The 27412-nt window shown below is 42.8% G+C and overlaps 1 protein-coding gene across 1 annotated transcript in view; it reads left to right on the forward strand.

Annotated features, from left to right (window-relative positions):
- The window catches only part of BLMH (bleomycin hydrolase), a 512280-nt gene that overhangs the window by 64900 nt on the left and 419968 nt on the right, over positions 1-27412 (forward strand). The window contains exon 6 of the mRNA XM_085649231.1: positions 17425-17517. Coding sequence (XP_085505357.1) covers positions 17425-17517 — 93 coding nt within the window. The remainder of the gene's footprint in view (positions 1-17424; positions 17518-27412) is intronic.

The raw sequence follows: 27412 nt of genomic DNA on the forward strand, positions 1-27412 counted from the left end.
GATCTGATTATTTTCTTTAATTTGAATGTCAAGGAATTCTATACTAGTGGTACACGTATGTGCTGTGAATTTAAGGTTCGGATCGCACATATTGATCCAAGTTAAGAACTTGTGTAATGTATTGGAATCATTGGTCCAAATAAAAAAGACATCATCTGTATAGCGTGCCCAGTTTTGTATTGATTAAAAAAAGGGAGTTTCGTTGTATATATGGATGCTTTCAAAGCGTGCCATATATATATATTTGCTACAGTCGGGGCACATGCTGCCCCCATACTGACTCCTTTAATTTGTCTGTAAAGATTGCCATTGAAGTCAAAGGTGTTTTCTTCTAGTACGATTTTAAGAATCTCTATGATAAATATGCAACAACAGTCAATTTGATGGAATTCTTTAAACCACTTCACAGCCGTGAGTGCACCGTCTTGGGGTATGTTGCTGTAAAGAGATTCCACATCTAAAGTGACTAACGTATCTCTGAAACTATTAAAGGGTAACCCTCAACTGCCTGTATCATGGCTTTTGTCTCTTTATATAAGTTGTAATTTTTGGCACATGTGGGCATAGGATACGATCTATGTATTTGGAAATGGGCTCAGTAACTGAGCCGACGGTAGTTACTATTGGTCGATAAGGAGGGTTGTTTCTAGCCTTATGAATTTTGGGCACACCATAAATGGCTGCCATTTTTGGATTTTCTATATTAAGGAAGTCAAACTCCATTTGGCAAATAGTCCCCATTTCTAATGCTCTTTTTGTGCAAATAAAGATTTTTCTTTGAACACGGGCAGTAGGATCTATTTTAACCGGTTGGTAATAGATGATTTCATCAAGAAGCTCTTGCATTGTTTGTATGTATTTTTCTGTATTTACAACTACTATCCCGCCTCCCTTGTCACAGTTTTTTATTATTACATCTGAATTTTGTCTGAGATTAATTAACTCCTCTAATTCTTCTCTATTTAAATTAGGTGAAGGACGATAAAATGGGCTGATGAGTGATTTAAGTTATTTAACCCCTTCGATGCTGCGCAGATTCCGCCGCTGTGCTGACGGAATCTTGCGCGGGCGTGGTCATGACGGAATGGTTCCGTCATGAGCACAGCTCAACCGTGGGTCATGACGGAACCATTCCGTCATGAGCACCGAAGGGGTTAAGCATTACATTTTCAAAGATCTATACTTCTGGTCCAAGTTGGTCAAGTGTAGGGGTAAAAATTGATTTAGGTCGTAGGCCTGAATGGTTTTCCTGGATCAGTTGATCAGAGTCTTCAGTTCTTGCAAAATACTTTTTAATGCGTATTTTACCAAAGAATGCCATTATATCCTGGTGTAATTCAAAGATATTAATACCTGTATGTGGTATAAATGAATGGCCCTTCGATAGAAGGGAAATGGTAGATCTCGATAGTACTTGTTTAGACAAGTTAAAGATGGGTATGTCAGTTATGGTCTCCAGTATTTGGTATTCCTTGTTACCAGAAATTCCTGGTTGTTCTGTGGGTAATTGCCCCGATTGAAAGTACCTTGATACCTGGGTTGATATCTCGGTCTCCAGGGGCCTCGGCTTGCCTGTCTGCCTACAAAAGGTTGGCCAGAGATTTGGTTCATTGAACTCCTGGCCCGATGTCCTTCTTGATGGAATTGATTAGAACTGCCTTCTGTATCTGAATCTGATGTCTCCGAAAAAGTGACAACTTTTCTCATGGGGCGTTCGTATTCGTTTGGTTCAGATTCTTGATATTCCCCCTGTTTAAAAAATTGTTCATTAAGATATGGGTAAGTTCTTTCTTTAGTATTCAATCTTATATCTTTTTTCAGTTTATCAGTTGTTCTTTTGATCAGGTAATCCGAATACGACATGACCTCTTTATCAATATCATCTAAGGTTTTCTTCGCCTCTTCTAAGGCATTATTTTGCTTGATTTTTTCTTCTAATGTGTTCAATTCTAGCAATAGGGTTTGTACAAGTTCCTTTGTAGTTTCTATTATTAAAATCATGAGGTCACGTGAGCATCTGTTTGCTATGAGTGACCATTTTTCTAGGAACGAACGTATTTGTACAAAGAGGCCTGGAATGTTTCTAACTCTTAATCCTTGTGGTATTACCCCTGCTTTGAGATAATCAAGCATAAATTTACCATGAAGTTCTATTCTACAGACCTTTTTTTTAAGTGGAAGTAACGCATTCAGATCTTCATTGTTTACTAAATTAGTGCTGTGACCTGGGTTATTAGTAGTTGTTTGGGATCCTACTAAGAGAGAGTATTGCTCATTCCCCTTGAAAGGATGTCTGCTTCAGCAGTCCCGACTCCGAAGTTGATTGACCCACAACACAATTCATGGGAGTGGCCAGAGTTCACACCTGGATGTTCGCCACAGTGATATGTGCATCAAAAGGTTAATTCGAGGCTTCCAGCCTTAATCTTCATGATTCCCTTATGAGCTTCATCCACTTTCCTGAGATGTGTCCAGGCCCTCTCCTTGTGATCTATCACTGATTCAGAGTGCAACCTTTTGTTATGTAAAGGGAGGGTCCCTTCCTCCAGTGTGTCCCACCAAGCTCACAGGACTGCAGCAATAAGCAAATTTGTTTGGAGGGATTTCTCTACTCTTCATTTCTTAACCAGGCAGGCATTGCCTTCCAAAATGGAACCCAAGGACCTTCATGTAATTTATCATTGTAGGTACACTTGCTCTCAGTGTACTTTTAACAGCACACTTATTGTCTAGCACTGTTACCTCCATGCAGCATACTATTACACATACACTCAGCAATCGCATTCAGTCTGCGCGTAATTAAGCTTTTCTATACTCTACCAGGGTGTGCTATTTACAAACTCACACACCCACACTGCCAGCACACACACTCGCCATGTGCGCACTGCACAACACTTCACTGTTCATGTATTGTACTTCATGCAAGCACACATACACCCAGCACATGCTTTCATTTCACACTCACTACGCAGCACTACTGATTAATGCTGATCAATTGCGCTTTGTATGCACAGGATAAAGCCATGACATTGTAAGATGAACATGCCCCCTATTCGAAAAACACACATCGAAAAGATTCATGCAATTTGGATTATTGTCGACACAGAAGGCCCTCGACCTTTGGAGTGGCATTTTCTAACCTTGACTATGCAAATGATGAACTTTAGGGAACTGCTTCATCAGAATGCTGATTGCGATTTACACCACAGCTGCAGCATCTTTCTTGCTTACTGGACGACAATCGAGGCTGTTTGTAGTCGGTAGAGGCACTAGACCAGGATGCCCCTTGTCCCACCTACTGTTTGTGCTAAAAAAAAAACATCATGGAGGGCATTGAAGCCAAGGGATGATGGTGGAAATCCCATTGTGCTTTGATCAATGTTAAATTCCCTTGTATGGAGTTGATGTCCTTCTCACATGGGGGAACCAGATAAGTCTTTGCCTGAACTAGTAATGCACTTTAAGTACTTTTAAATGGTCACCAAATCAACATGGACGTCAGAGATCCTTAACATTGTGATCCCTGCCCATAACACTCAGATATTGAAAGAGAAATATTCATTCCTCTCTACCACCAACTATATTAGGTATTCAGGAATCAAATAATATAAGTTTATCAATTCTACAAACTACCCCACTACAGGAAGATATTAAGCAAAAACCTTGAAACATGATTCATGAATGGCTGGAGAAATACTTTTACAATTCATATTCTCCCCAGAATTTCCAATAGCAGTAGATCAGAACTTCTCCCACCGACTTACACAAATAACAAAAACATTTATTATTATTGAGGAAAGGCAAGACCAAGGATCCTTTTTGAGACTCTTACATAAACTAGAAGCAGAGAAAGGCTAGCTTTGCAAGATATTTAGGTGTATTGCACAGCGAAACGGATAAGAATACTAATGGAATGGTCTAAATTGGTCTGAGAAACCCTTGTTAACAGGTCGAGCTATAGGGGGACTTCCTCTCTTGGGCCTAAGAGGCTCCCAAAAAAGATGGACCTAAAAATGCCTAGATATCAACACTGAGCTGCACCATGTTTAAAATGAGGGATGTTGTGGCAGAAAACCCAGCCCTGGCTTTTTTCACATATCTCTGCATGCCCATCTACTTTAATATAAGCTGTTCCCATGCCTTAGCATTGGACACTTTGACCAGTGGATGAAAGGAATTTCCTGAATAATATCCTAACCTTTTCACAATGCTGCTATAAAGCATTTTGTACAATGCAAAAGAGTTTGAGGGAGGAGAAAAGAAGAGATTACTTTCCTCTTAGCTTAAACAGTGGGTGCTTCAACCACACTGCAACAAAATTAGCAGCTGCTAGGGGCAAAATGATTTTTGAAACAACGAATGCCAAATAATAGGCACAAAAGGGGCAATTTCTCAGCACTAGGGAATAGTGAAAGAAGCTCTGCTGACATGGGAACGGCACTACATGTAGCAGTGAGAAACTCGCGTAGGGTAGCAGATCACACTATGAGTGGGATTCACTGAAGAGAGATATCTATAAAAGCACCATTAGTTTAAAAAAAAAAACTGAGAACTTCACTACAAAACTATAGGTGGAACTACACCTTACTTGGAATACACCACATTTTCCTAGCTATCTTGAGTCTCTGAAGAGGTTGCAGAGCGGTGGGTGATGACTTTCACATTTGGTGGAAATTCCCCAGGCTGACAGTGTTGGACAATAGTTGCATAGGCTTTGGAGGGAATTCTTGGCTTCTCTCTACTCTTTAGAGTGCCGATTTTCTGGGTTTGAGACCAGTAAATAACAGCTGGTTTGCCAAGGCTGAGTGGTATGTCTATAAAGAGTATAGGAGCAGCTAAATTAGTGATTGCATATTACTGGAAGAAATGGGAGCCTTGCCTAATCTCCTGTTGGACCAATAGAGTCAGCAATGTAAACATTGCTGGGAAATTGGAATGACCTACACCTAACTTATGACACACACAAGTGTCACTTGTGTAATATCTAGCAAAAGTTGTACCATCCTGTGTACAACCCACAAGATAAAAACTCATGGGCCCCTTTTACTGAAAGTATAAAAGACATTAAGGACAGGCGAAAACCAACAACATGACCCTGAAAAAAGTATAACGGTTTATCTTGACCTGTGATACACTGAATCAGTAGTTTCGGAATGAAAGGCACTCACTGGCTAATTAGGAAGAGTGACGGTGGTTAGTTTAGGAGGGTGTTCACTTCTTGGAGAGGCTACTAAGGTCGGAGGGTGTTAATAAAAATAATGATAATAAAAGTAAATTGGAAAACAATGCATACTGGGGCTGCCTTAGCAAACGCTGGAGCCAGGAAAAGGTCATGTTCCAGGTGACCTGAAGCCAAAAGAAATTTGAGATGAGCGGATTCATTGTGTAATGTCCTAAACAGGTCTTTACTAATGGCATTTTGAGTTTAGCAATCCATATGACTAGGAATTCATAGAAGGTGTTTGTCATCTATAAGAGTCTGAAAATGTAAGTTCATATCTTCTGATGGTGGATGATTACAAAGAAAAGGATGAAGCAGTTATAGGAGTCAAAGAGACTTGAGGAGAGTGAGATCTGCGTCTTCTGGGAGTACGTCAGCTTCTGCTAGAATTCCTCCTTAATGATAAACGTCGTCACCTATGTCTGACTTATGCGCGACCTTGGAATGCACCAGTAGAACAGTGTGAGCTGTTGGAACTCTGAATAGGCCACTTGGAGGAGGTGCGTCTCAATGGAGAGTATATTTGCGAAGGAAACGAATCAGAGAGCTCAGTCCAAGGTCAGATTCCTAGTCTAGTTGAGTAGTCTGAATCAGAGGTTGAAGGTAGCTTTCTGAATTTAAGTTTTCTAATCCAAGAAGCAGAAAGCTCTGATCCAGTTAACTATGTGTATTTCGACAGGGCATCTTTATGATATCTCATGTTTGAAGGTCTTAGTCTCGTCAACGTCTAGGTCGTTGATGGTGAACAAGTGACCGTTCTTTCTGTTCTAGATGTCGACTAAAAAGGAGTTTGACTAGTGCCTTGATTTGTTACTGGATCTCTCTCAAGAGATGGTAGGCTGAGTCAATGTAGAAGGACCCCTTTCTTTACGCTCTCTTGACTTTCTAGACAACAATAGATTGCACTTTTGTTGTTCCTTGTTGCCATTGAGCCTAATCTTCTATCTGTCCCTCAGAGTTCTTCTTGACCTCTTCTGATAGAATTTGCACTCAGTTGGTATATGAGTGCCTGAAAGGCAGGGATACAGAAACGGTGAGGATCAGTTTCAGTTTTAGCATTTTTTCTACCACAGAATGGGTGCTTGGCACAAAGAAGAGGGCAGAAAAAAAGCTTTTCTGTTCAGAAAATTCTGAAAAAGGAACTTTTCAATCAATACTTACGATGTGTGATGTCAAGATTAAAGGGTTGATCTGTAGGAAAAAGCCAACAATGACTCAACTTTGTGCTCCAGGATTCTGCTGACAGGAGTTGGTTAAATGAACAGTAGTAACTGGTGGTGACAGGGCATGATGGGCTACTGGTGCAGTGTCAGTGTATTAGGCTCTCCAAACCGCTTCAGTCTACCTAGCTACATTGCACTGCTTTCTGTTACTTCTCCTTTAAAAAACAAATTGTGAAGCGAATTTTTATGAAGGGGAGACCTTAATTACATCTGAGGAAGCCTGAAATAAATCCCTTATTGCTCGGGCCAGTTTTTAATGTTTGCCAAAATGACTAGTGGCGCAAAGATGTTGGGGTGGTTTCCTGAGTCTCCTTCCCATAACCATTCACAATGAATGCATTTGTGGGAATTCAGGACAGGGGCGGGTGTGTTTCCCTAATCTACAAAGCAACACAGCAGTATCGGGTGCATGACACCCCTGACAATACTAACACGATGAGAACAGCATTCCAGTAGTCAGTTTACTGACTCAGAATGGGGCAGGCCGCACGTGTACTATAAGTGGGTATCAAGCAATGACATGTTTTGACCGATCCAGTTCAAGATATTGTATCAGACCTTCCTTACCCCTCGAATTCTTAGCAAGATGCCGAGCACAGGTGTGTGAATGCCTAGATGTCGCCATGCTGCTGCAGACCTTTTGCATGTGTTGTCTAGCCCTGTGATAACTGCCTTGACTATGATAACCGCAATAAAGGTTGAAAGCTCTGATACATTTTAGGTTTGCGGTGTAGACCCAGTATACAGAGAGTAAGATCCGCTATAAATTTATCTTGGTAGTAAACCGAAGCATAATGATACAATGGATACAACCACCGGGTCCTTCATTACAGATGTGTTATAAAGACAGCTGTGAATGGTTACTGCCTGAAGAAATAGAGGTTACAGTGGTGCAAACTGATGAAAAGGTACTGGATGATCTTCAAGAATGGTGTCCAATATTGACATGCTTCTGGAAGGGGAGACTGGGCCTTTCTGGTCACAGACCCTGCATGTTGCATCTCCTTAGAAATGCCCATTATGTTAGGCTGTCATATTTATGACGGTGGCCTATATTCGCTGCTGTATGTCGCCAGTATTGTTTTGGAATGATTCCTTTTGCCATTTGTACACTGTTTTGTATTGGGATCCCTCCTACGATGGTATTGCAATAATTTGTTTTCTTTCTTTGTCAGTGATATAAAATGAATGGGAAATATGCCAAAAGAAAATTGAGGTTTTCCTCTTCATTTTTACTAAAGTACTCTCTCTATTTTTATATCAAAATGGGCTTCTTTAAATAAATAAATGAAAATTGGAGTATTGAGACTGAAGTTGACTCTTAAAAATAGTTCTGTTTTTTTACAATTTGGCTTTTGTCAATGCTGATAATTAAGCGCCATCCCTAGCATTTCCTGTTGTTGATATCCAATCTAAAAATGTATAACACAAATAAGAAACAGTCCTGTCTGGGTGTCTCAGATTGAGAATTCACTGTAGCTGAAGTTCTAGATGCTACTTTCACTAATAACCTGCTTATAATAACAATGTTGCTGTTTTTGTAGCAGTTTTATTAAGTTCACTGGTTTTATGAATGTATTACTCGTGCTCCTCATTTTTTAAAATGCTGTGGGATGTGCAAATATGTAGTTTTTACTAAACAATTTATTTTATAGACTAAAAAGGCACAGCGGCTCTCAGTGGTCCTGGGTCTCAGTACGATGAGTGAACAAATTATTGAGAGCATACATATCGGGCGCACCGATTTGTCGTAGATGCCTATGCTTGCGAGCGACCAAAGTAGCGTTCAGTAACCAACCAATGTTATTTTCTCTCTTAATTTGCAATAAAGTGATGGGAGGTTTTATTGTCGGCATACAAAGCAGCCACCAACAAAAAAACTAAGACGGTAAATGGAGAAAAAAACAAGAGAAATAACATTACAAAAGATCAGACACATTTTGAAACTGGCCCCAGCATTGTCTGAATTTGACTGAGCTGCCTTGATCATGAGCAGTTAAGTTTTCAGTCATTAATGCCTCATTCGTGTCTTTCCATCATAGCCCACAGCAGTCTATACAAACAATTCTAAAGTTACAGACTACTGGGCAGTATATATAGATAGCCATGTCATCTACGTGGGCTGTGACACATGCTGTACCAGGAAATCAGTGGTAGAGTTTGGTTTAACAGTTTGCTAAGGAGTGGCTCTCTGTATATAGTGCAGAGATACGGAGGTAGGTCTTGTGCCATGTTTTATGGAAGTGGGAAATACGTTGAGGCGCTTTATACAAATGATGGTTTGTGGGTTATAATTAAGGTTCCAAGATTTCATTTTTTACTGATATTTATAATTGAATACAGACCGAAAACAATGTTTCCTGTCTGAATTTATTTTTAAAAGTGGGAAAATACAATATTGGGCTTCTTGCGAACAACTCTCCATGCTGTCTTTTATGAATTTCAGGTCAGCAGCTGAGCAGAAAAAAAGAACAGGGAGTTACAGAACAGGATGAGATTTCCTTATGTACAGGCATATGCCAACTTGTATTTGTAGTGGTTGTTATGTTTTATTATATTTGGCCGCTTAATTTCCTGAAACATGGCAGGCATAAAAGTATATGTGCATGTCAATCAGTTAAATAAATGTGGAAGCTAACTATTTTACAACTTCATTCATGTTCAAAACACAAATTAAATATTGACAAATACCAGTAGGATGGCCAAACAACAAACATGGATAACTACAGATGGAAATTTAAAAACAAAATTGCATAAAAATGGTAACCCTAGTTATAATACAGTAATTGGAGGTGCTTTTTTTTACTAAAAGAATTTTTAGTCTCCAGCATAAATCATTCCCTGATTGAACTTCTGTCTCACCACTGAGTAAGTTAGCTTACCACCTGTCTCGCTTTGTTCACTAATGGGGACAATGAAACTATTTCGGGAAATGACAACATGGGCCATTCAAAGTACCTTATTTCTATAGTATTTTAACTTTCCAGGAAATGCGCACCTGTTGGTCCTGAACTCTTTAGTTACATCTCAGGGTAACACAGACTCTGCTCATAATATCTTAAAGATGTATAAAATGAGTGTACTTAAGTAAAGGAACACATAATGTTGGAATCTATTGTCGCCACTGTAGTGTAAATATTTCCTCATAAGCGTGCCTAAATATTCTTTTAGCAAATTGTGATAGAGCCCAAAATATCTCTTTTAGAGTCAGATCTAAAGAAAGTAAATGCTGCAGAAGAATTCAGTGCTGAGTAAATCAATGTATTACTCATTAATGATTATTTAAATATTCTGACTAATTTAGGTCTGGTGTGTTTGCAAATTTAACTGACACGGTCTGGTGTGACTAAAACATTCACGTTCTAATGTAGTATTTATATATACTAACTATGCACTCTTTTATGGGCAAGCTATGCCACCCAAAGTAACAGTTCATATTGTACCACTGATCCCGTTAGGAGCAACAGAGGACTGAGTTCCCTACGTACAAGGGTGTTTTGTGGTCACAAAGCCTGTCATTTGCAAAAACACGGTGTTTGTGCCAGTAAAACACATTTTTTAAAATGTATAAAAGCCCTTTTGCGAATAGTAAAAGTATTTTCGGGTTGTAAAAGGGTTTTTGAAGTACCTTACAAATTGCAAATGGGAGCAGGCGTAACTGAGGAATCCCTGTGCAATTTGAAACTTGCAATAGGATGAATTAATGGTTTGTGAAAGCCCTTGCAAACCCTGACCAGTTACTGACCCCCGAGTTGAATTGGTAACTGGTTCGTGATGGGGTAGTGACCCTATTGAGCAGATATCCCTGTGGAAACCTTGTTGGTAGTCTTGTGGGCTGGGTGAGGAAGGGATAGCAAGCTGTGTTGTGCCTGCTGCTGGCCCAATGTGTTCCACAGTGGAATGCTTTTTTTCTGGAAAAAATTCACTGCATATGCCCTTTTAATGCCCATAGACTGCTTTTGTACTGCAGATGAAGTGATAGCGGTCTGCTGTCCGTTGTAAAGCACCGTCCCTGAATTCACAGCCATTTACTGGGTCATGATATTCCTAATTAATACTGATTAGGCCGGCTATTTTGTGACTCTCTCCGAATGTACAAGTTGTGATTTGACCTATTGGAACATATTGCAAATTGCATTCCCATTCAGGTGACCTGCTTCTCCCAAAGAATGTGAGTGTAGGATTTAGGAGCATTAAAGTCAGGGAATAAAGCAAATATGATTACTAAACTGTTTTAGTGTAAAGCACTTTTAAATCCACACTGTCATGCTGAGTATTATTCCACAATGACAAAACTCTTTTAAGGGTAAAGGAGTTATGAAGTTTTAAAGAACATGTAAGAAGTGGCCATAATAAACCATGAGAAACCTGAAAGTCAGTGTGTTATCCTATGGTGCAGAGTAGATAATGCAGGGCGTCTGATAAATTCTAGCAGTTTGTTATGCTCAACTGTTTTAACTTTGGACTTTAGCAGAGCTCAGAATCTTTCAGCTGGGCCGAAGTTGGTTGCTGCAACTGAATAGGTCCCTTAAGTTCACACTGTAGCCTTAAGCTTCGTGCTCAAACATTGCAAGCAGAAAAGACCTGCAAGACGTGGCCAAAGAGGTTATACTTTTTTTCAAGTAATCGTGTCACTTTGATCTAGTCCCACAACGTTGTTAAAATGTATAGGAATAGGAACCATCAATACCAAAAATAAACCACATTACTGGATTAACCTATTCTCAAATTTTGAGGACATTTTTTGGGTTTCCAGCCACAGATTGCAGTGAGAAGCAGATTTCTCAATCACTCTGTAAGACAGTAACAAAATGTTCAGTTCCCACTTGGCCTTTCTGGGTTTTGCCTAAGGCATCACCCCACACACTGCTCAATAAGTCCTCTTCTTTCTTATCGAATCTGAGGAAAGTTTGGGTTCAGCAGTGGCTCCTGCACAAATCCATTAACCCCTTTTCTTCATGTGGCGTAGCAGTAAGGCATTTCCTAGACCATGAGAATTGTTTCAATCGCTGGAGAAACAAGTGGAAACAGGATTTCCTCAGCTCAGTTGTTCCCTTGTTGACACAAGTAAGCAGTCTCATGTCTTCTTAAGTTCCAGCAGCGTTTTCATTTCTGGGTTTGAAAGCTCGAATTTATAGTTGTAACGCAGCAGTGACTGATGGTGACTCTTAAACCTATTGCTATAAAACTCTCAGGCTGCCCCACCAATATTTTGCATCACTATTTGCATTTCCTGACAGAAGCTATCCCCTGTGGCACCATTCCTGGGTTTTCCAAGATGGTATATTCTGGTCCATTCACCTGCTTGGGCTCTCTAAGCCCCACTCTGGGCCTGCCTCTTTTGATAAGTTGCTGAATTTTGCCTGTCAGCTTGGAGCCCCCTCATGCTGGTCATCAATATACTATCCCATGTCCCCGCCCACCCCCTATCTAAAGTAAGATAGAATTAAATCTCTGAGAACTTTGCCTGCTGTGTCCTTCTTTTGGCTTGTAAGTGGAAATAACAGAAGGGCATGCATGCCTTAATGTGGTTTAGCTGCCAAAACCTTCCCTCGCCTATAAACAACTTGTTGTTTAACACTTAGTTTGGTGGTTTTTGTCAGGGTTGTTTGTTTTGGTCTTGTTGGTAGTATATCCACATCAGTAGCCAATGAGCCAAATGGGAAAGCCATAAATATGTGAAACGTTTGTGCCAATTCCTTTGAGGTGGGTTGTAGAGAAACCTGATCACTGCAGGAGGCTAGTACCGCGGAAAACTAGTTTTAACTCACTTCATCCAATGCATTATTTAAAACCTTCTAGAAATCATTTTGTGATATTTGTACTAAAGATTGAGGTTCAGTTAATTCGATTTTCTTTAGTGAAACGTTGCACGCTTTGAAGCTCTTGCCCGATGCACCTAAATGTGTGGTTTTTTTTCGGTGGAATGCTGGTTAGTGGATGTGAGAAGTTGGCCTGGTATATGCTGTCCACTAGTTATAGTGGGCACCTTGCACCAGTCCAAACAACCCTTATTGATGATTAGGTTTAAGACAACCTTTATTGAAAGCTAACCCAGTGGTAGCTATGGAGAGCAGCCTTCAGGCTAAGTCTTGAAGGAGTGTAAAACAGCTTAGTTTACCAGATTGCAACCTCTTGAATAACTAAATGAAAGGAGAACCACACAAGGTTTATATATAAAATATATGTATTTATTTTTAAACACTCTCTACTAACCTCTTTATGAGATGAGAGCAAGGCACACAATAATACAGTTCTAAAACAACAGTAAATAGCACAATATACAATGGGCCCCAGGGGGAGACCAAACCATATATTAAGAAAGTGGTATAAGAACCACGACTTGACTAGACACAGTGCCTGGAGCACGTAGAACCGCAGCGACCCCAAGGAACAACCCACAGGGGACCCACGGGGGACGCGTGCAGTGTGAGAACACAGCCGCGAGCTCCTTACAATCCTATCGGAAAGATGCAGTTGGAATTTTAGAGTTTAATAACACTTAGGAGAGGACTTGGAGCAAACCTTTCAGACTCCGAAGGTTCTAAGGCCAGCACCCACGTGAGCACCGGAGTACTCGTGTTACCTAACCCAGGGAAGCCAGGTGCATAGGTGTCAAATGTTGTTGGGAATCTTCGATGTCGTCAATGGAGAGTTGCTGCCGTGGAAAGGAGAAGTGTCCGGTGTGATCCAAGCCTGGATCGAAGATGTGAAGATCCTGAAAGCAGAGGGAACAGAGTCTGGGTCACTTGCCAGTGACCAGGGGCACGATAGACGAATGCCCACCTATTTCGGGTGTTTCAGGTGCGATGAGGTGAAGCTTGACTCAACTGCCACAGAGACCAGGAGGCGTTGACGATGACCACAGTCTGCAGGCGAGCTGTCCCAGGAAGGATGTCGAGTGCTGGGGGGTCGGTGTCCGGATTGGAGACCAATCAAGCATTGGCAACGGCAACCCAGTAAAACGGCTTCGGTGTGGACCAGCAAGGTCCTGTGGACTCCCCAAGCGATGGAGAGTCGGGGCACGTCTAGAGCAACCAGGTAAGCCCGTTGAAAGTTAAACTACCCTTCTCAGGGACCCACAAGTCGACGGACAAGGGTCCGCGAAGGGACCTCGAGAGGAATCACTAAATACCAGCCCACGGGTCACTCGAGGAGGGTAGGCCAGTAATCTTCGGTGGAATCACTGCTCAGGGTCTGGACTACAAGTAGCCCAAAGCACAGCCTCAGGGATCGCCAAGAAGCATATTTTGCTGCAAATGTGCACGGTGTCCAGGGGGTTCGGGTTGCACGGTCCCCACGAGTGCTTTGGATCTCAGGATTGCTGAGAGCACAGATCGGCCTCAGGAAGCTTGGAAACCCACCTCCTGTGTTGCAAAGTCTTCGGAGTCCTTGAGGAGCTGCGTAGATGCAAACCGGACAGATGCGTATTTGGTCCCTGCCTTGCATGGGAGTAACTCCTTTAATCCAAGGGAGATTCTTTGGTCATCCAACGTCGTGTAGATAGTAGAAGTTCTGGGATTCTGTAGCAGAGTTTCGTCCAGGTAAATCTAAAGTCCTGTAGTCAGGGGTTCCTACTTTATTCCCAAGGAAGGGGTGGGACAAACTCTGGGAACCCACCTATGGGAGGGTCAGGACAGAGGAGTGGCAACACCCATATCCTTTGTTCAGTTTTGCGCTAGAGCAGGGGCTGGTAGCCCCTGCAACCGGTTTGAGCTGGACTATGCACAGGGACACCAAATGTGCCCCCAGTGCAGACATCCAAGCACTCTTGGAGTGCACCCACACAGCCCCAATACACTAAGGCCTGTCTGGGAGGTGGTTACACCTCCCTGTGACAGGAAACCTGTTGTCCAGGCCTCCCCTGCCGGAGTTTCGTCCAGCAGCAGGAGGGCAGACTCGTCTCTGTGTCTGGCAGCATCCTTTTTGTGATGCCAGGGTTCTGCTAAGCTGGTACAGGGTGTACCGGCGAAGTCATGTTTCTCCCTCTAGTAGGGTGGAATCATACCTCCCCCGCCAGTTACTTGTGGGGAGGTATGATTCCAAGGTGTTTGACACCAAACACGACATGTTTCCATGCAGCCATTCCAAAGTTAGCATTTACCGCGAGGTTATAATGCACTTAAGAGTACATGGTTTGGCTGCATCACAAACAGCCCCGGATTAAAGGTTCCGAAGGCTGCAGAGAGGCTCAGCTCATGCATGGGCACCCTCTCCCATTAAACCCAGCACCCTGCTTTCAGGATTGATAAGGCCTGCCATAGGGGTGACTGATAGGTTTATATGTGCAGTGATATAGGATAAATATAGGGAACCTATATCTTAGTAAGGGGTGCATACACCACCTTACACAGGCTGCTGTAGAAGACCTGTTGTGTCATTTTAAATAGCTTCCCAGGGGTGGCACAATACATGCTGCAGCCCCTGGTAGGCCTCTGGGGTATCCATGCCCTGGGTATATAGTATAGCATGTACTAGGGACTTATAAGGGTTCCCCAGAATCTAATCTGTGGTGTACCTAAAGTACATGCAATCAATTTAGAGAGGAAGCAGCTAGGCTGGAGCCCTGACTAGCAGGGTCCCAGCCAGACTAAAGTCGATAAACCGTGAAACATCCGCAAAAAAGTGGGGGTAACTATAAGAAGCAGATCCTGCTCTCCTACAGTGGAAATGTGCTACATGTCTAGGTAGTAACATCACTTTTGTTTCCTTGTTGTTTCCGAAACGCACATTAGCATAACCTGCTATTGCTCCACTCTTGCTTAATTTTTGAGAATGTCCCTTAGCTATGTTTGGCAAATCGGTTGGACTTAACTTTTTCTCTTCAAGCAGTGCAACATTCGTAATGCTCATTCCCCAAATGTTCAGTAGTGTTGAAGTGATTAGCTTAGTTACTATCTTCATTTATCATAACAAACGGGTACCAGGAGACCAACTTGCATTGCATTGTAGATTTATGAGCATAGTTACTATCTAGTGCTGTTCATAAGTGCTGAAGTTAGTCAAATATTAAAGTTTGGTATACTGATTATTTGCATGCAGTTTCTATTCTAGAGAAAAGTTAGTTTTTCATTGTTATTGAATAGTTGCTTCAGAAATGTTTATAATTGTATTCCTAATGTGTGCCCAGTGATTAAAGTTAATGGAGAGCATGCAGTGTATAATATGTATTATATTTCTCTTTAGTTGTCCTGACGCGTTTTTCGAAAATAGAGACGTGTGTTTTGGGTCATGCTTATACAGACTGAGTCTGGGGGAATGGTCAGTAGTATTTAGTTTGGAAGGTCAAGCATAGGACAGAAGGGAACACGAACTGACATGTATTCATTTAAAGGGGGAAGAAAATCAGCAGTTATGCAATTCATGATTGTTTGGGTGATGGCTCACATGCAGTGTCCTGAGTACAAGAAGACTATATTGATGTTTTTCTGTTTGTAAGTATGGGGTTGTGTCCTACAGGTTATGTGAATAATGTAAATTGTAGAAAACCAAAAGAGAGAGCAAGGACTATATTCTGGGAACGTCCTTATCCCTGAATACTTATTTCATAAACAACATGGATGGACCCGCTGAGGACGACTCTGCTACAATTAATGGCGTGCCAGGCATCTCTTAGGTTTATAAAAAGAACCCTCACTTACCAACCTAGTTGGTGGCATGCTTCATCATAGGGTTCCCAACTGGGTAGCCGAATGCTACCCAGCTGTGCTACAACACCTGATTACAGCGGAGTGGGTTGTTGGTGGTGTGAAGTGTTCAAAGTGGTGAAATTAAAAATATCTCTGGGATTGCTTACTGACCATTTTTTTTTATTCCCAGCGGCCCAGGGTATGGTTAAAAAAGAAAGGGATAAAGAAAAGCCTAATAATTGGTCTTCATTATCCTGCTGGTCGACATGTTTCAGCCTTTTAAAAATGTTGTGGAGGCTTTCTTCAGGACCAATTAACGTGAAAAAGTGTTAAATAGTAAAGTGGTGGCAAAAATAAGCCACATGTATTTTTTGCAGCACACACTCTAAGGTGTGCTGTGCATGCAGTGGTGTGACTGTACTTACTGACCCATTGGTAGATTAAAACACTAGCTACTTGATTCTTGTAGCTTTTACAGATCCCGGGAGAAGCGTACACCTTTAGTCACACATTTGTCAAGGTTCGACCCCTACTGCCAACACTTACTCCGGTTTCCTCGGGATCACAATCTCAATGTGCTCTTTTACTCCTACTACACACAGCTCATCCTCTTCCTCTCCAAGCTAGCTTGCAGTGCCCAAGCAAAGTTCAACAACACTATGTCCGAAGTAGCCCTCAGGATAAAATCACACTGCATAAAGCTCAGATGAGACAGCTGTGGTGCTCTTCTGAAGAGACACCACACACTGTTCCTCGACTTGGTGGCCATGGGAACTGAGATTTCACTCCACCAGCCTTCTGCTCGCCTCCATGTCACTCATCCGAGGAGCCACAGCTGGTGGCTGTACCTTCTCGTTGCTAGCGCCTAAGCCTGGCACTAACTCCCCTTTCACATTAGAGTAGACCGCTCAGTCCTTAAATTCTAGTAGAAACTGAAAGCAAGGCTCTTTCAAAAGGCCCCAGCTTGGGCCCCTTCCATTCTCAAAAACACCAGGATGCGCACCTGGGTGATGTGCGCTCTACAAATACAAATAAGATAGCACATAATATAACTGTGTTTTCAGACCTTCTCGAGTTACTAGGAAACATATTTTTTATCTCAATTGCTCCAGAACATTGCTATGTCTTGCATATTTAATGTTTGGGACTGAAGAGCCTAAGAGTGCGCGAGTTAATACGATGAGTAATCGTAACTTTTTTCTTTAGTACTTGCAATGCTTTAATCAGTTTTAACATGTGATCTGGGTTGTGTTTTAAATTGTAAACCTTTAATTACGTAGCCTAGCAATGTGAACGTTCATGATAACATGTATTTATCTATTGATTTTGGCTTTTTTTTGTATTTTACAAGATGAGAGAGTATTGTTTACGACTGAGAAACATGATTTGCAGTGACTCGACTAAGGCTGAACTCTCGGAGGCGGTGGACAAGATGATCGAGGAGGTGAGATCTATTAACTATTTTTCGATCCCGATGGGATACACTATGCTGCTGGTAGGTAAATCCACATATTAATGGTCTACTATGCATGTCTAAGCAGCTGCAGTGAAAGTAAATACTATGCCCACAATTGAATAGTCTGTGATGTGGGCTCACAGTTCATCAGAGCCCACAGAACAATCTGATTTCTAGTTTTTGGAAGAATGTTGAAGGTGTTCATGTTGCTGCCCACACATTGTCAGTACATTAAGAGCATATAAGGTATTTTATATTTTTATCACTACTGTATGCAATACATGTCCCTGGTCCCTCTGTTTTAGAGAATGAGTGATGGAGCAGCTAGGCACTTAAACTATTTTACTGACAAAACATGGGAATGTGGTTGACATGTCTTTCTGTGTGCAGTTGGTCCAGGCTTCACTTTTGAGTGAGTAGCTGTGTGAGGAGGAGGCTTAATTGTTGAGTATGTATGTGGTATTTCAGTAGTGAGGGCCTTGCCAAAAGGCTACAGAGCACTGTACGGTGTTAAAAACCAGCTTAAAGTCAACAAGTGCTATGAGACGTAGGTGGTTTGTGAACTGTTAATGCATTGTGATGTAATTTCCTTTAAAGAAGTGTGCCTTCAACTCGTTCCTAAATTGGAGAAGTGTTGGGGTGGTCATGATGGGCACCAGGATAATGTTCCTGATCGTGGGTGCATAGATTAAAAAAAGCCTACTGCTTTGATTTTAGGTCTCGCCTAGCGCAGGGTGCATGTGCTCTAGGAGAGGGCCTCTTGGAATCGCTGCAGACTTCCAAGAGACTTCCCTGTGTGGGTCTGCCTCCTCCCACACATCCCATTGGCCTTTGCGTGTGGCTTTCAATAATGAAAGCACGCAAATAGCCAAAGACGGGTGCATGTCCCTCCTTTCCTCAAAACTTCCACTCCCATGGCCTAGGGGTCTCGGGAGCGAGCAGTGGCACGCAGGGTGCCATCTGTTCTGGATCAGGTTTCCAATTGGCTTTCACTTTCGCGTGCAGCGGCGGGCATGATGGCAGCTGCATTCCTTACAGCACGCGAGCACGCGCACCACTCGCGGGCTTTTTTTTTTTTTTTTTAAAAACAGCCCGGCACCCTGGACTTCATCGTTAGCATTTGCTTGTTTCTATATATATATAAACGCTACAGTATTCCATTCCCTGAGCAATCTGTGCTGCTTAACGTGCCCAGTTCCAGTAGATAGTGCCACTTCCCTTCCGACTGGAATAATAACCGCTGCACTCTTGTGGCGATCACCCGTCCACTTAGATACACCCAAAATATAAGCTCTCTTGCCAATCCAAGAGTGGGTCGAAAGTATTTCTAATAGTGGATCTAAAGAGGTAAATCAATATTTGTAAGATGTCCACATTTGCCAAACCACGAAGTATTTTTTACTGTCACAATATTTGTGTAATAATGTCTGAAACTATTGCGTGTATTTCTGTACAACACATGACTAGACAAAATGTGTAACTACAAATATGTGTTTGAGGAGCATAAGTAGGTGAGACCATGAAGGTGTGAAATGCAAGTCCGTCGCTGTTATGCTGATGAGCAGTGATAGAGATGAGTGTTAGAATCACAGATGTGTGTTTGTGTGTCACGGATTGGTTGTTGTATGTCAACACTATTCTTCAACAAAGCAGCTGTATATTTTTCTTAAATGTATATTACTTCTTGTCAAGAATGACAAATAGTAAATCTACGTCTTGCACGACAAAGGACAGTCAAATGTGGTATTTATGATGGTTCAAAGTGTTAGGAGTCTGACTTTCTTAATCGATACTCACCACAAAAATGTGAAGTACACAAAATGGCTCAAAGCCTTTGTCTCAGCTGGCTTAGAGGGACGCACCAGAGGCCGCCTATTTCATGCCTACTTTCCATTCCACCGATTTCATTCACGAGTCACTCGGCCGTGCTGAGCTGCGCAGTACATATCAAACTGCATTCAATCAAAAACAAACTGTTTACAGTCTGTCATATCATTTTGTGGCACAATTGTTAGCCAGACTTTATGCCATGCGTGTGACCATATAGTGAGCAGTTACTTCTGAAGACTGGCATCCTATTTGTGTTGTATCCGCTTAGAAGCCCGGCCGTTTCTGGTTCCAGCTTCCATGTTGCATTGAACAATCCGTGTGACCCAGTTTAAGGTCTCTGGACTATTAAGTCGAAGCAAAGCAGACCGGGCTGGTAGAGACTTTATGCACCTCCTTTCTTATTTCCCCCAAACACTTCTCCCTCCTAGTGAGTGGCTATCTACCCCAGCCTGCCCGGCGCCCCTTTCCTGGCAGCGGCTCTGGCTACCTCTGAGAACGGTGCCTGGCAACCTCTCCTGCTGCCAAAAGTGCACTTGTGCTCTGGAGGTGCGGCTGTGATTTGTCCTCAACTGCTTCCTGATTGCCTTTTGTTTGCTGCTCAGTGTGGGAATCCGAATTCCAGTAGCTCTGGCTAAACACCTAGAAGATCTCAAAGGCAAGACCTTTTGGCTATGCCAATGCTTGTTTTGTCTTTTTACACTTCTTAGTCTTACAGTCCTAAGGTGTCCTGACTGCATTTGTGCAGATAACCACCAAAAAGGATGCGCTTGTCTGCAGTAAAAATGGGGGTGCTGAACATGGTGGCTTTGTAATGATGCAGCTGGTTTAGAAGATGGTGTGGGCAGCAATAGAGATGCCCTCCCCTCTGTGGCAACCCACATGTAACCTGGAACAATCTGTTCTCTAAGTGTCCTGTCTCAAGAAGCTACTTGTACAGCGGGGGGATCGCTTAAGGCAGGGCGTGCCAACTCCGGCTCACAGGTTGACACCCGAATGATGGACTTTTGGGCAGTGGTGTTCTTTACCGTGCTTCATTTGTGCTTCAGCGAAATGCACATGGGATCCAGATTTTCTAGTCTTTGTTACGTACCTATATTTCAGAATGCGTAATTTCTACAGATGGGAGATGTGTGACGCTGGTGACTTAGCACTTTGTAATGAAACAAGTGAGTCGGTGGATAAAAAATAAAATAATTTTATTTTTGTGCCTTACAATGACCCACTGGTGCACAGTAAACGACGTCCTTCACCAACCAACTCCAACTTCTTCTGAACAATTCTAACACATTACAATTACATCAGTACATTCTATATGGCATCAATGAATTTCAAATTACATTACCGCAACCATGGAAATAGGTGAACATTCCATAATTGAACATTCCATGAACAAAACTGTATTAACAAGTATTTCATTACAAAAGTACACATTACCACAGACATCTATGTAAAGTGTGGTGGACCAGCTCGAATGTGAGCTCTTCTTTCGAAGGTTAATGAGTGGGATACTGAGGCCGACTTTTCGTGAAGCAGCTGGTATTCAGCAAGCTGCGCCGGCTCGCTTTCTGCGAGTCCTGGTTTCTTTGGGGCATATTAACAAGGGCTTTATCTCCACTTTTTTGGCTTTAAAATCCAAAAAAGCGGAGATAGGGCGAAAGTTTTATTTACAAGAGGGTGCTAACATGCATAATCACATGTTGACACCCTTTTTCCCGACGCATCCCTTTGCATCTCTAATGAGATGCAAAGTGGGCGTCACTGGGCAGTACATCCTTCCAAATATCGCTGATGTGCACATCGCAATATTTACAAGGCTGCCCCAGCATTTTAGCAGACGTTTGTTTTTGGAGAAAACCGCCGTTTTCTCCAAAAACTAACGTCTGCTAAAATCCTGACTTACCCATCCCTAACATAGGGGTGGATTATGCTGCAGGGTCGTATCAGCAAGGTTATCGCCCTTTTGCAGGGAACATCGCTGGAAAACCAGCGATGTTCCCTGCAAAATGGCTATTTCCCCCGCTATCTCTGGAATTTTTATCGCCCTGGAGCAACGCGTTGTTGATAACTAACGCGCTACCGGGGCGATAAATTCCAGAGATAGACGGCGATGAATAACAAAGCGCTAAGCGCGCTTGCGTTATTCATTGCCGTTCCTTGCTGATATGCCCCTTTGTTTTTACTAAGTTTAGTCCCCCTGTCTCGCACTTATTTTTATCCACAGACAGCAGATCACATTGTACATTCGAAAAACAATAAAAAATAACACATAAAAGGTGCTGCGTTTTCAGGAAAACATCAGTTTCCACTTCTTCCTTATTTTTTTGTAATCCATAAAAGATGTGGTTGGTTTTAGAATACTGTGACCACCAGAGGGCGGTATTGGACTGCACATGTACTGCAATCTAAGAATACACATTCTAGAATACATAGATAACTGTAGACTGTATGAGCTCCTCGTGCATACATCCTGGAAATTGGAGGGCTCTGGAGCTTTGTGCTTCACTTCTACTTGCCCCTCAGTGTTGAGGATATCAATTTATGAATCCCGGTTTAACGTGTGCCAGGGAACTTTGACGCATAGTATGAAACCCACTTCTATTTCGAGCTGCTTTTTTAATGCATATTTTGACGTTGACGTCGTATTTGTTTTTTACGATTGCTTTTATTTCTATCTTGCTAAACGTTAGCTCATAAGCCGCAGATTTGGTTTAAGCTTACTTTACCAGTTTGGGAACCAAGAGACCCTTGTCCTAATCCAACATTTCTGTTCGAACGAAATTGTGTGATCTTGTGGACAATCGCTATATACTTTTGCCTCCGTTATCTCAACTGCCCGTGATTGATAGCTTTACAAAACGGGATGTCGGACAGACGTCTAGCCAAAATCTATACTGCGTCCAGCCCCGTTCTCCTCTTGCCTCTTCTTTTCCCCGGTCCCCATAATCGGCAGATACACGATGCTATCTATACCTGAGGGCTGGAGAACGAGACTCGGAGCATCCGTGTTTCTGCTGCACGCAGCCCCGTTGCAACGCTGGCCAGACTTGGGCAAGCCTTTCAGGCTGGGATCCCAGTTCGGTATGAGCAAGCATTTGCAATGCAATAAATCTCGCATTTACGCAAGTTTTAGCTATTGGCATTGTAAATGACAATGCATTCTATTTATGTTTTAAAACCCAAAACCTAAATGAAATCCATTGTCATTTACAATGCCCATTGCTCAAACTTGCATAAATGCGAAACCTATTGCATTGCAAATGCTTGTTTGCTAATGACACAGGGAATCTTTGAATAATTGCTTTCTAGCTTTAAATAGTAGGCTGGAGTCAGATATCGTCACAGTTTTAAAAGAATGAAACTAAAATTTTTCGCATTTTGATTTTAGAAATTTCTGGTGTGGTGTGGAACCCTCCCAGAATTTTGGAAATTGAAAATTTTCTTCAAAAAAATAGTTTACGTGTTCTGAAAATATACAGTTTTTCATCTCAAATAGAGACTCTCAATGTTGGTAGGCGATTACTTCAACCATTCAAGATCTTAAAACTTAGTAGGCTGGGTTGCACAAGAGAGCTACTTGCAAGTAGCTGGAGAGCTACAAGTATCTCATAAGCTAATTGTTGGAGAAGCCTGGGATAGATTCAGAGTTTTTAAAACGTGTTACTTACTCCTTTCTTTACCCATTTGTAGGCAAACAGGGACACTTTCACTGACCGGATACCATGTGATCTACCATCCTGATAAGAATAGGCCAGCTCATCCGCCCCACAAAAAAAGTATAGTAATAGGGACTGGTAGGATTGGGATCACAGTACACAATATGACTGCAAATCAAGCTTCTGGAGTGTGGTCTCATCAATTCACCAGACTGGAATTAGGGGGTGACCACCCGGGCAAGTGTGTGAGTTTACTGTACAGTCATGCTTTCGATGGAAGATACAACTCAAAAACACACACACAGCGCAACACTATGGTTGATAAAGTTGAGGTTTACGCTAAGGGAAGAGCACTGGATTTCTTACTTGCAGCATCACTCTGTGTAAACCTCCTGGTCACAAGTATGCATCCCAAGAATGACAACCTCTCAAGTCAATAGCACACAACATTGAGAAACCTTGCAAAAAACCCTGTTCCGTAAACATCAACAGACAATTCAGTTTTGTGGTGTAAGCTACTAACACAGCCAAGCCAGCTCAGTTGACTAATGCTTCCAAATAGCGCTCTGTGTTTGAACTCAAGTCCCCAGATTCAAATCCTGGCAGATTCACGTAGTCTTTCATGCTTCCAAGGTTGAATAAAATGGGTACCACTTCACTGAGTAGTAATAATACATTATCTGTCAATAGCGCCAAGAGACTACTCAGAGGTGAACATGAGCTCTAGAAATACACCTTAAATAAAAAATAATTGGGTTTCCAAAGCATGCAAGCTGAAACAAAATAGGTCAACTGAACCCACAAAAGCCTCCAAGCCATTTGCCAATTTCTACACTACCAGTAACACAAAGTTTTTGCAGAATGGCCATACTACAAATATGCAGAATACACTGCATCAGGGAACCACCTTTGCTTAATTTAAGGCTGTTGTTTCCAGTCCGGAGCACCGGTACTCGATTGTCAAAAACATCACTTATGACAGTGCACTGCATGGTGATGCTGTCGGTCTAGTTTAGAGCTCAGCACAACAGTTGTTTATTGAATACACATTAAAAATTACTAATACCTACTTCTCCTAGCTTTGGAGGTGTGGAACGATCCGAATTGTCACAATTGTAGGAGTGTGATGGTTAGTTGTTGTGTTGGTACGGTCACTTGAAATGCTGGCTTGGGCAATCGGTGGTGCAAGCTGCAGTGGCCTCCTGACAAGGGCCCTAGAACTTATTTCACAAATTAAGCACTGGGGACAGCGCCTGACTCGGTAACTGTTCTGGATCACCTTTGGCTTGCTACTGATGACAAAAGTCACTAGCTTAAAATATCTTGACCCGCCAGTGCCATTTGACACTGTGAACCTTAAAAAGCCAGCTAAAAAAAAACACTAAATAAAGAGGCATAAGGGCTAAGTGCTGTATTACTAATTCGGTTTGGTTGTCCTATATCTTAAACTGCAAGGTGTTAAAGGGTCAGTAGAGCAGGGGGCGGGAAAGTGGTTATAGGCACAACAGTATAAGGGAGGTACGGCCCTGGCGTTGTTGTTCATTGCAGATGCCACAGTACAGGAAAGGCTTGGGGAAAAATAGTGCCACAGAAGAGAATGAGCAGAGGAAGGTTGGAGAGTACTAGAGCACAAACCACTGGAACCCCAGCTTTGCGAGGCAGCGAGTTTACTCATTTTGCGTTGGCAGGAGGGAGTGGGCACAATGTAGGTTGGTCTATTGGTTTAAATGGGCTCTTTAAGTTGAAAGGAAGAGTACATATTTCTGCTGCAATACATTTAACAGGACTGTACTAGCACTTAAAAGGAGCAACTAAGCACTCTAAATAGCAAGAACCTGCGCTTCTATAATTCTATTTAAAGCACTGGGTAGGTCATCTCAGGACTCGTGCTTCCAGGATCCCTTCCTCCATGTACTATGATGAAGAGATTTCCCCCTTACATCTCTACTGTGTAGTAATAACACACAGTACTGCAGGAACTTTAAGGATGAACTACAGACACGGCTAGCTCCAGTACCTGCACCCCCTAGGGTCAAGCACATTCCCTATAATTTGGGAAGGGCTGTGTAGCATTCTAATAGCAATTTTGGGGCTGCTCTGAGGGGGGCAGTAGAATCTCCCACCCTCTCCCCTGTCCAGAAAAACATAGCAGTGCTCGGGTGGGGGGAAACATGGCACAGTGAAAAGGGCAGCCTGTGGTCTCTCTGGTACTTACACCTCCAGGATCTGGTCCCCTCGTCGGACACCGGCGCGGTCGGCAGCACCACCTGGCAGAACAGCACTAACATGCTGGAGCGGCGCGTACAGCTCTCCTCCAATGCTCCACTGCTGGCCGCCCTCGCTCACCTGCCTGCGCACATTGAAGCCGTAACCCAAGTCCGACTTTAGGATGCGGACTACGCGAGGGCCCCTGCCACCCATTTCCCTTCCCCCCCCCCTGCCCCCCCTGTGGGCACCAATGGGCCCTCCCCGTTCCTCTGTGGACCCTCCACGTCCTCGTCCGCCATCTTTACTTGAGCGGCAGCGGCGGCATAAAGGGGCGCACGAGCGGCGCAGGTGCTGCTGGGACGACGGGGACGTGTGGTCCCATCGCTCGTTACTTGCTCGAAACTACATGTCCTGACAGGCTATTGAGAAGCTTGCGATAGACTACGAAGGAGCTTGCTGTGCACGGTATGCCAGGATACGAAGTCCTTTAACTTTGTAACATTCTTGACATTCTCTGGAATGGATGTCCAGGCATTTCCAAAAGAAGTGGGCAGATTGCACTTCAAACAGTCGTGATGGATACAGAATGGCGGGGCGTGGCTTCAGCGCGAAGTGGGCAGTTGCAATGGGGGCCAAATTAAAATGTGGAACAGTAAACAAAAAAGTATCACAGGACATGATTATGGCTATACAATAATGCATAAGGGGCGGCAGGGAGCCAGCGAGCAGGAGGTGTGATCGCGCCGTACGTGTGCACATCTCCTGTCCTCTGATTTGTGCTAACGCCGCTTTACGCGTGCGAGCGTGTCTCCGAGTTGTACTAACGCCGCTGTACGCGTGTGAGCGATCGAGCAGGAGGTGTGATAATGCGCCGCGAGCCGTACGCGTGCACATCTACTGTCCTTTGTACGCGTGCACATGTCCTGTCCCCCTTCGGCAACGAAGTCGACAACAATCGATCTCTCCAAGTCGAGCAGTGCATGCGCCGCGTCGCTAGGCGAGACCTAAAAAGGAAGGTGGTTTACCACACATTTACCTTTTCTGAGCACTGTAAATAACTGGTGTTAATATTGCCCAATTTAATGGTCCTCACCTTACCGACCTTGTAAGGGTGGAATGTTGAGTCTAACTTCCATCTAATTTAGGATCTACAGATCACAATATATCTGAGAGACAATCATTCAACTCACTGCTAGGATATGGTAAATGCATGTGTCAAAACTTCCTGAATGGAGTATAGTGTAACCGTTACCTGTTCTGACTGCCTCTGGCCACTTCAGGTCATAGGTATCCTTTCAGTGTGTTGTAATGGCTCCTTGTCATGAAAAAAAAAAAAAATATATATATATATATATATATATATATATATATATATATATTTATATATTATATATATATATATATATATATATATACCCCCACCCCCTACTGGCGGTCGCCAGTAGGTAGTTATAGTTAGGACCCTGTTTCCATAGGAAATCCGCAACATTCTATTTTGAATAACTTTTGCGCCGGTCGACGAATCCTCACGAATATTTCAAAATAGGTTGGGCGCTACGCTCCGCTCCTACCCTGAAAGTCTCGGGGGGGGGGGGGGGTTTCTTCAAGCGGGGGCTGAGATAAAGGGGGGTCCCAAAACGCTTTTTTCCATAGGACCTTTAGACACAGCTACAGCCCGAACGGCTGAACAGAATTACTTGAAATTTGGCAGAGAGGTAGTCCTCCGGTCAAGGAAGTGCCTTTTGTAGGTTTGGTGTAAATCTGTTCAGTAGATTCTGAGAAAATAGCCTTTAAATCAATATATATATCTGAGCCAGCTTACGGTGCGCTTACCGTACGCGTACGGTGACGTGCGCGAGCGCGATTCTGATTGGCTCTTAGATCTTAGTAAACATTCGAATCGGCCGAAACCAGGAAGCGGCGGCCGCCATTTTCTCTCTCGCACTCTGAGTAGGGCAGCATAAATGAAGCCCAAAAATGGGTAAAGGGGCAGTATATTGAAATAATAATCACCCAGCAATGATATACGGGCCCCCAAACAACCCACAAGGCCAAAAAAAAATGTATTTTTTTTTCCGGAAAATCGCCGATTACGCTTACCGTACGCGTACGGTAAAAAAATTAAAAAAAAAAAAAAGTATCCACACTCTCCCCACCACATGTGCAAATGGTGCCTGAAGTGCACCATTTGT

This window comes from Triturus cristatus, chromosome 3_2 (genome assembly GCF_964204655.1).
Source record: "Triturus cristatus chromosome 3_2, aTriCri1.1, whole genome shotgun sequence".
Classification (NCBI taxonomy): domain Eukaryota; kingdom Metazoa; phylum Chordata; class Amphibia; order Caudata; family Salamandridae; genus Triturus; species Triturus cristatus.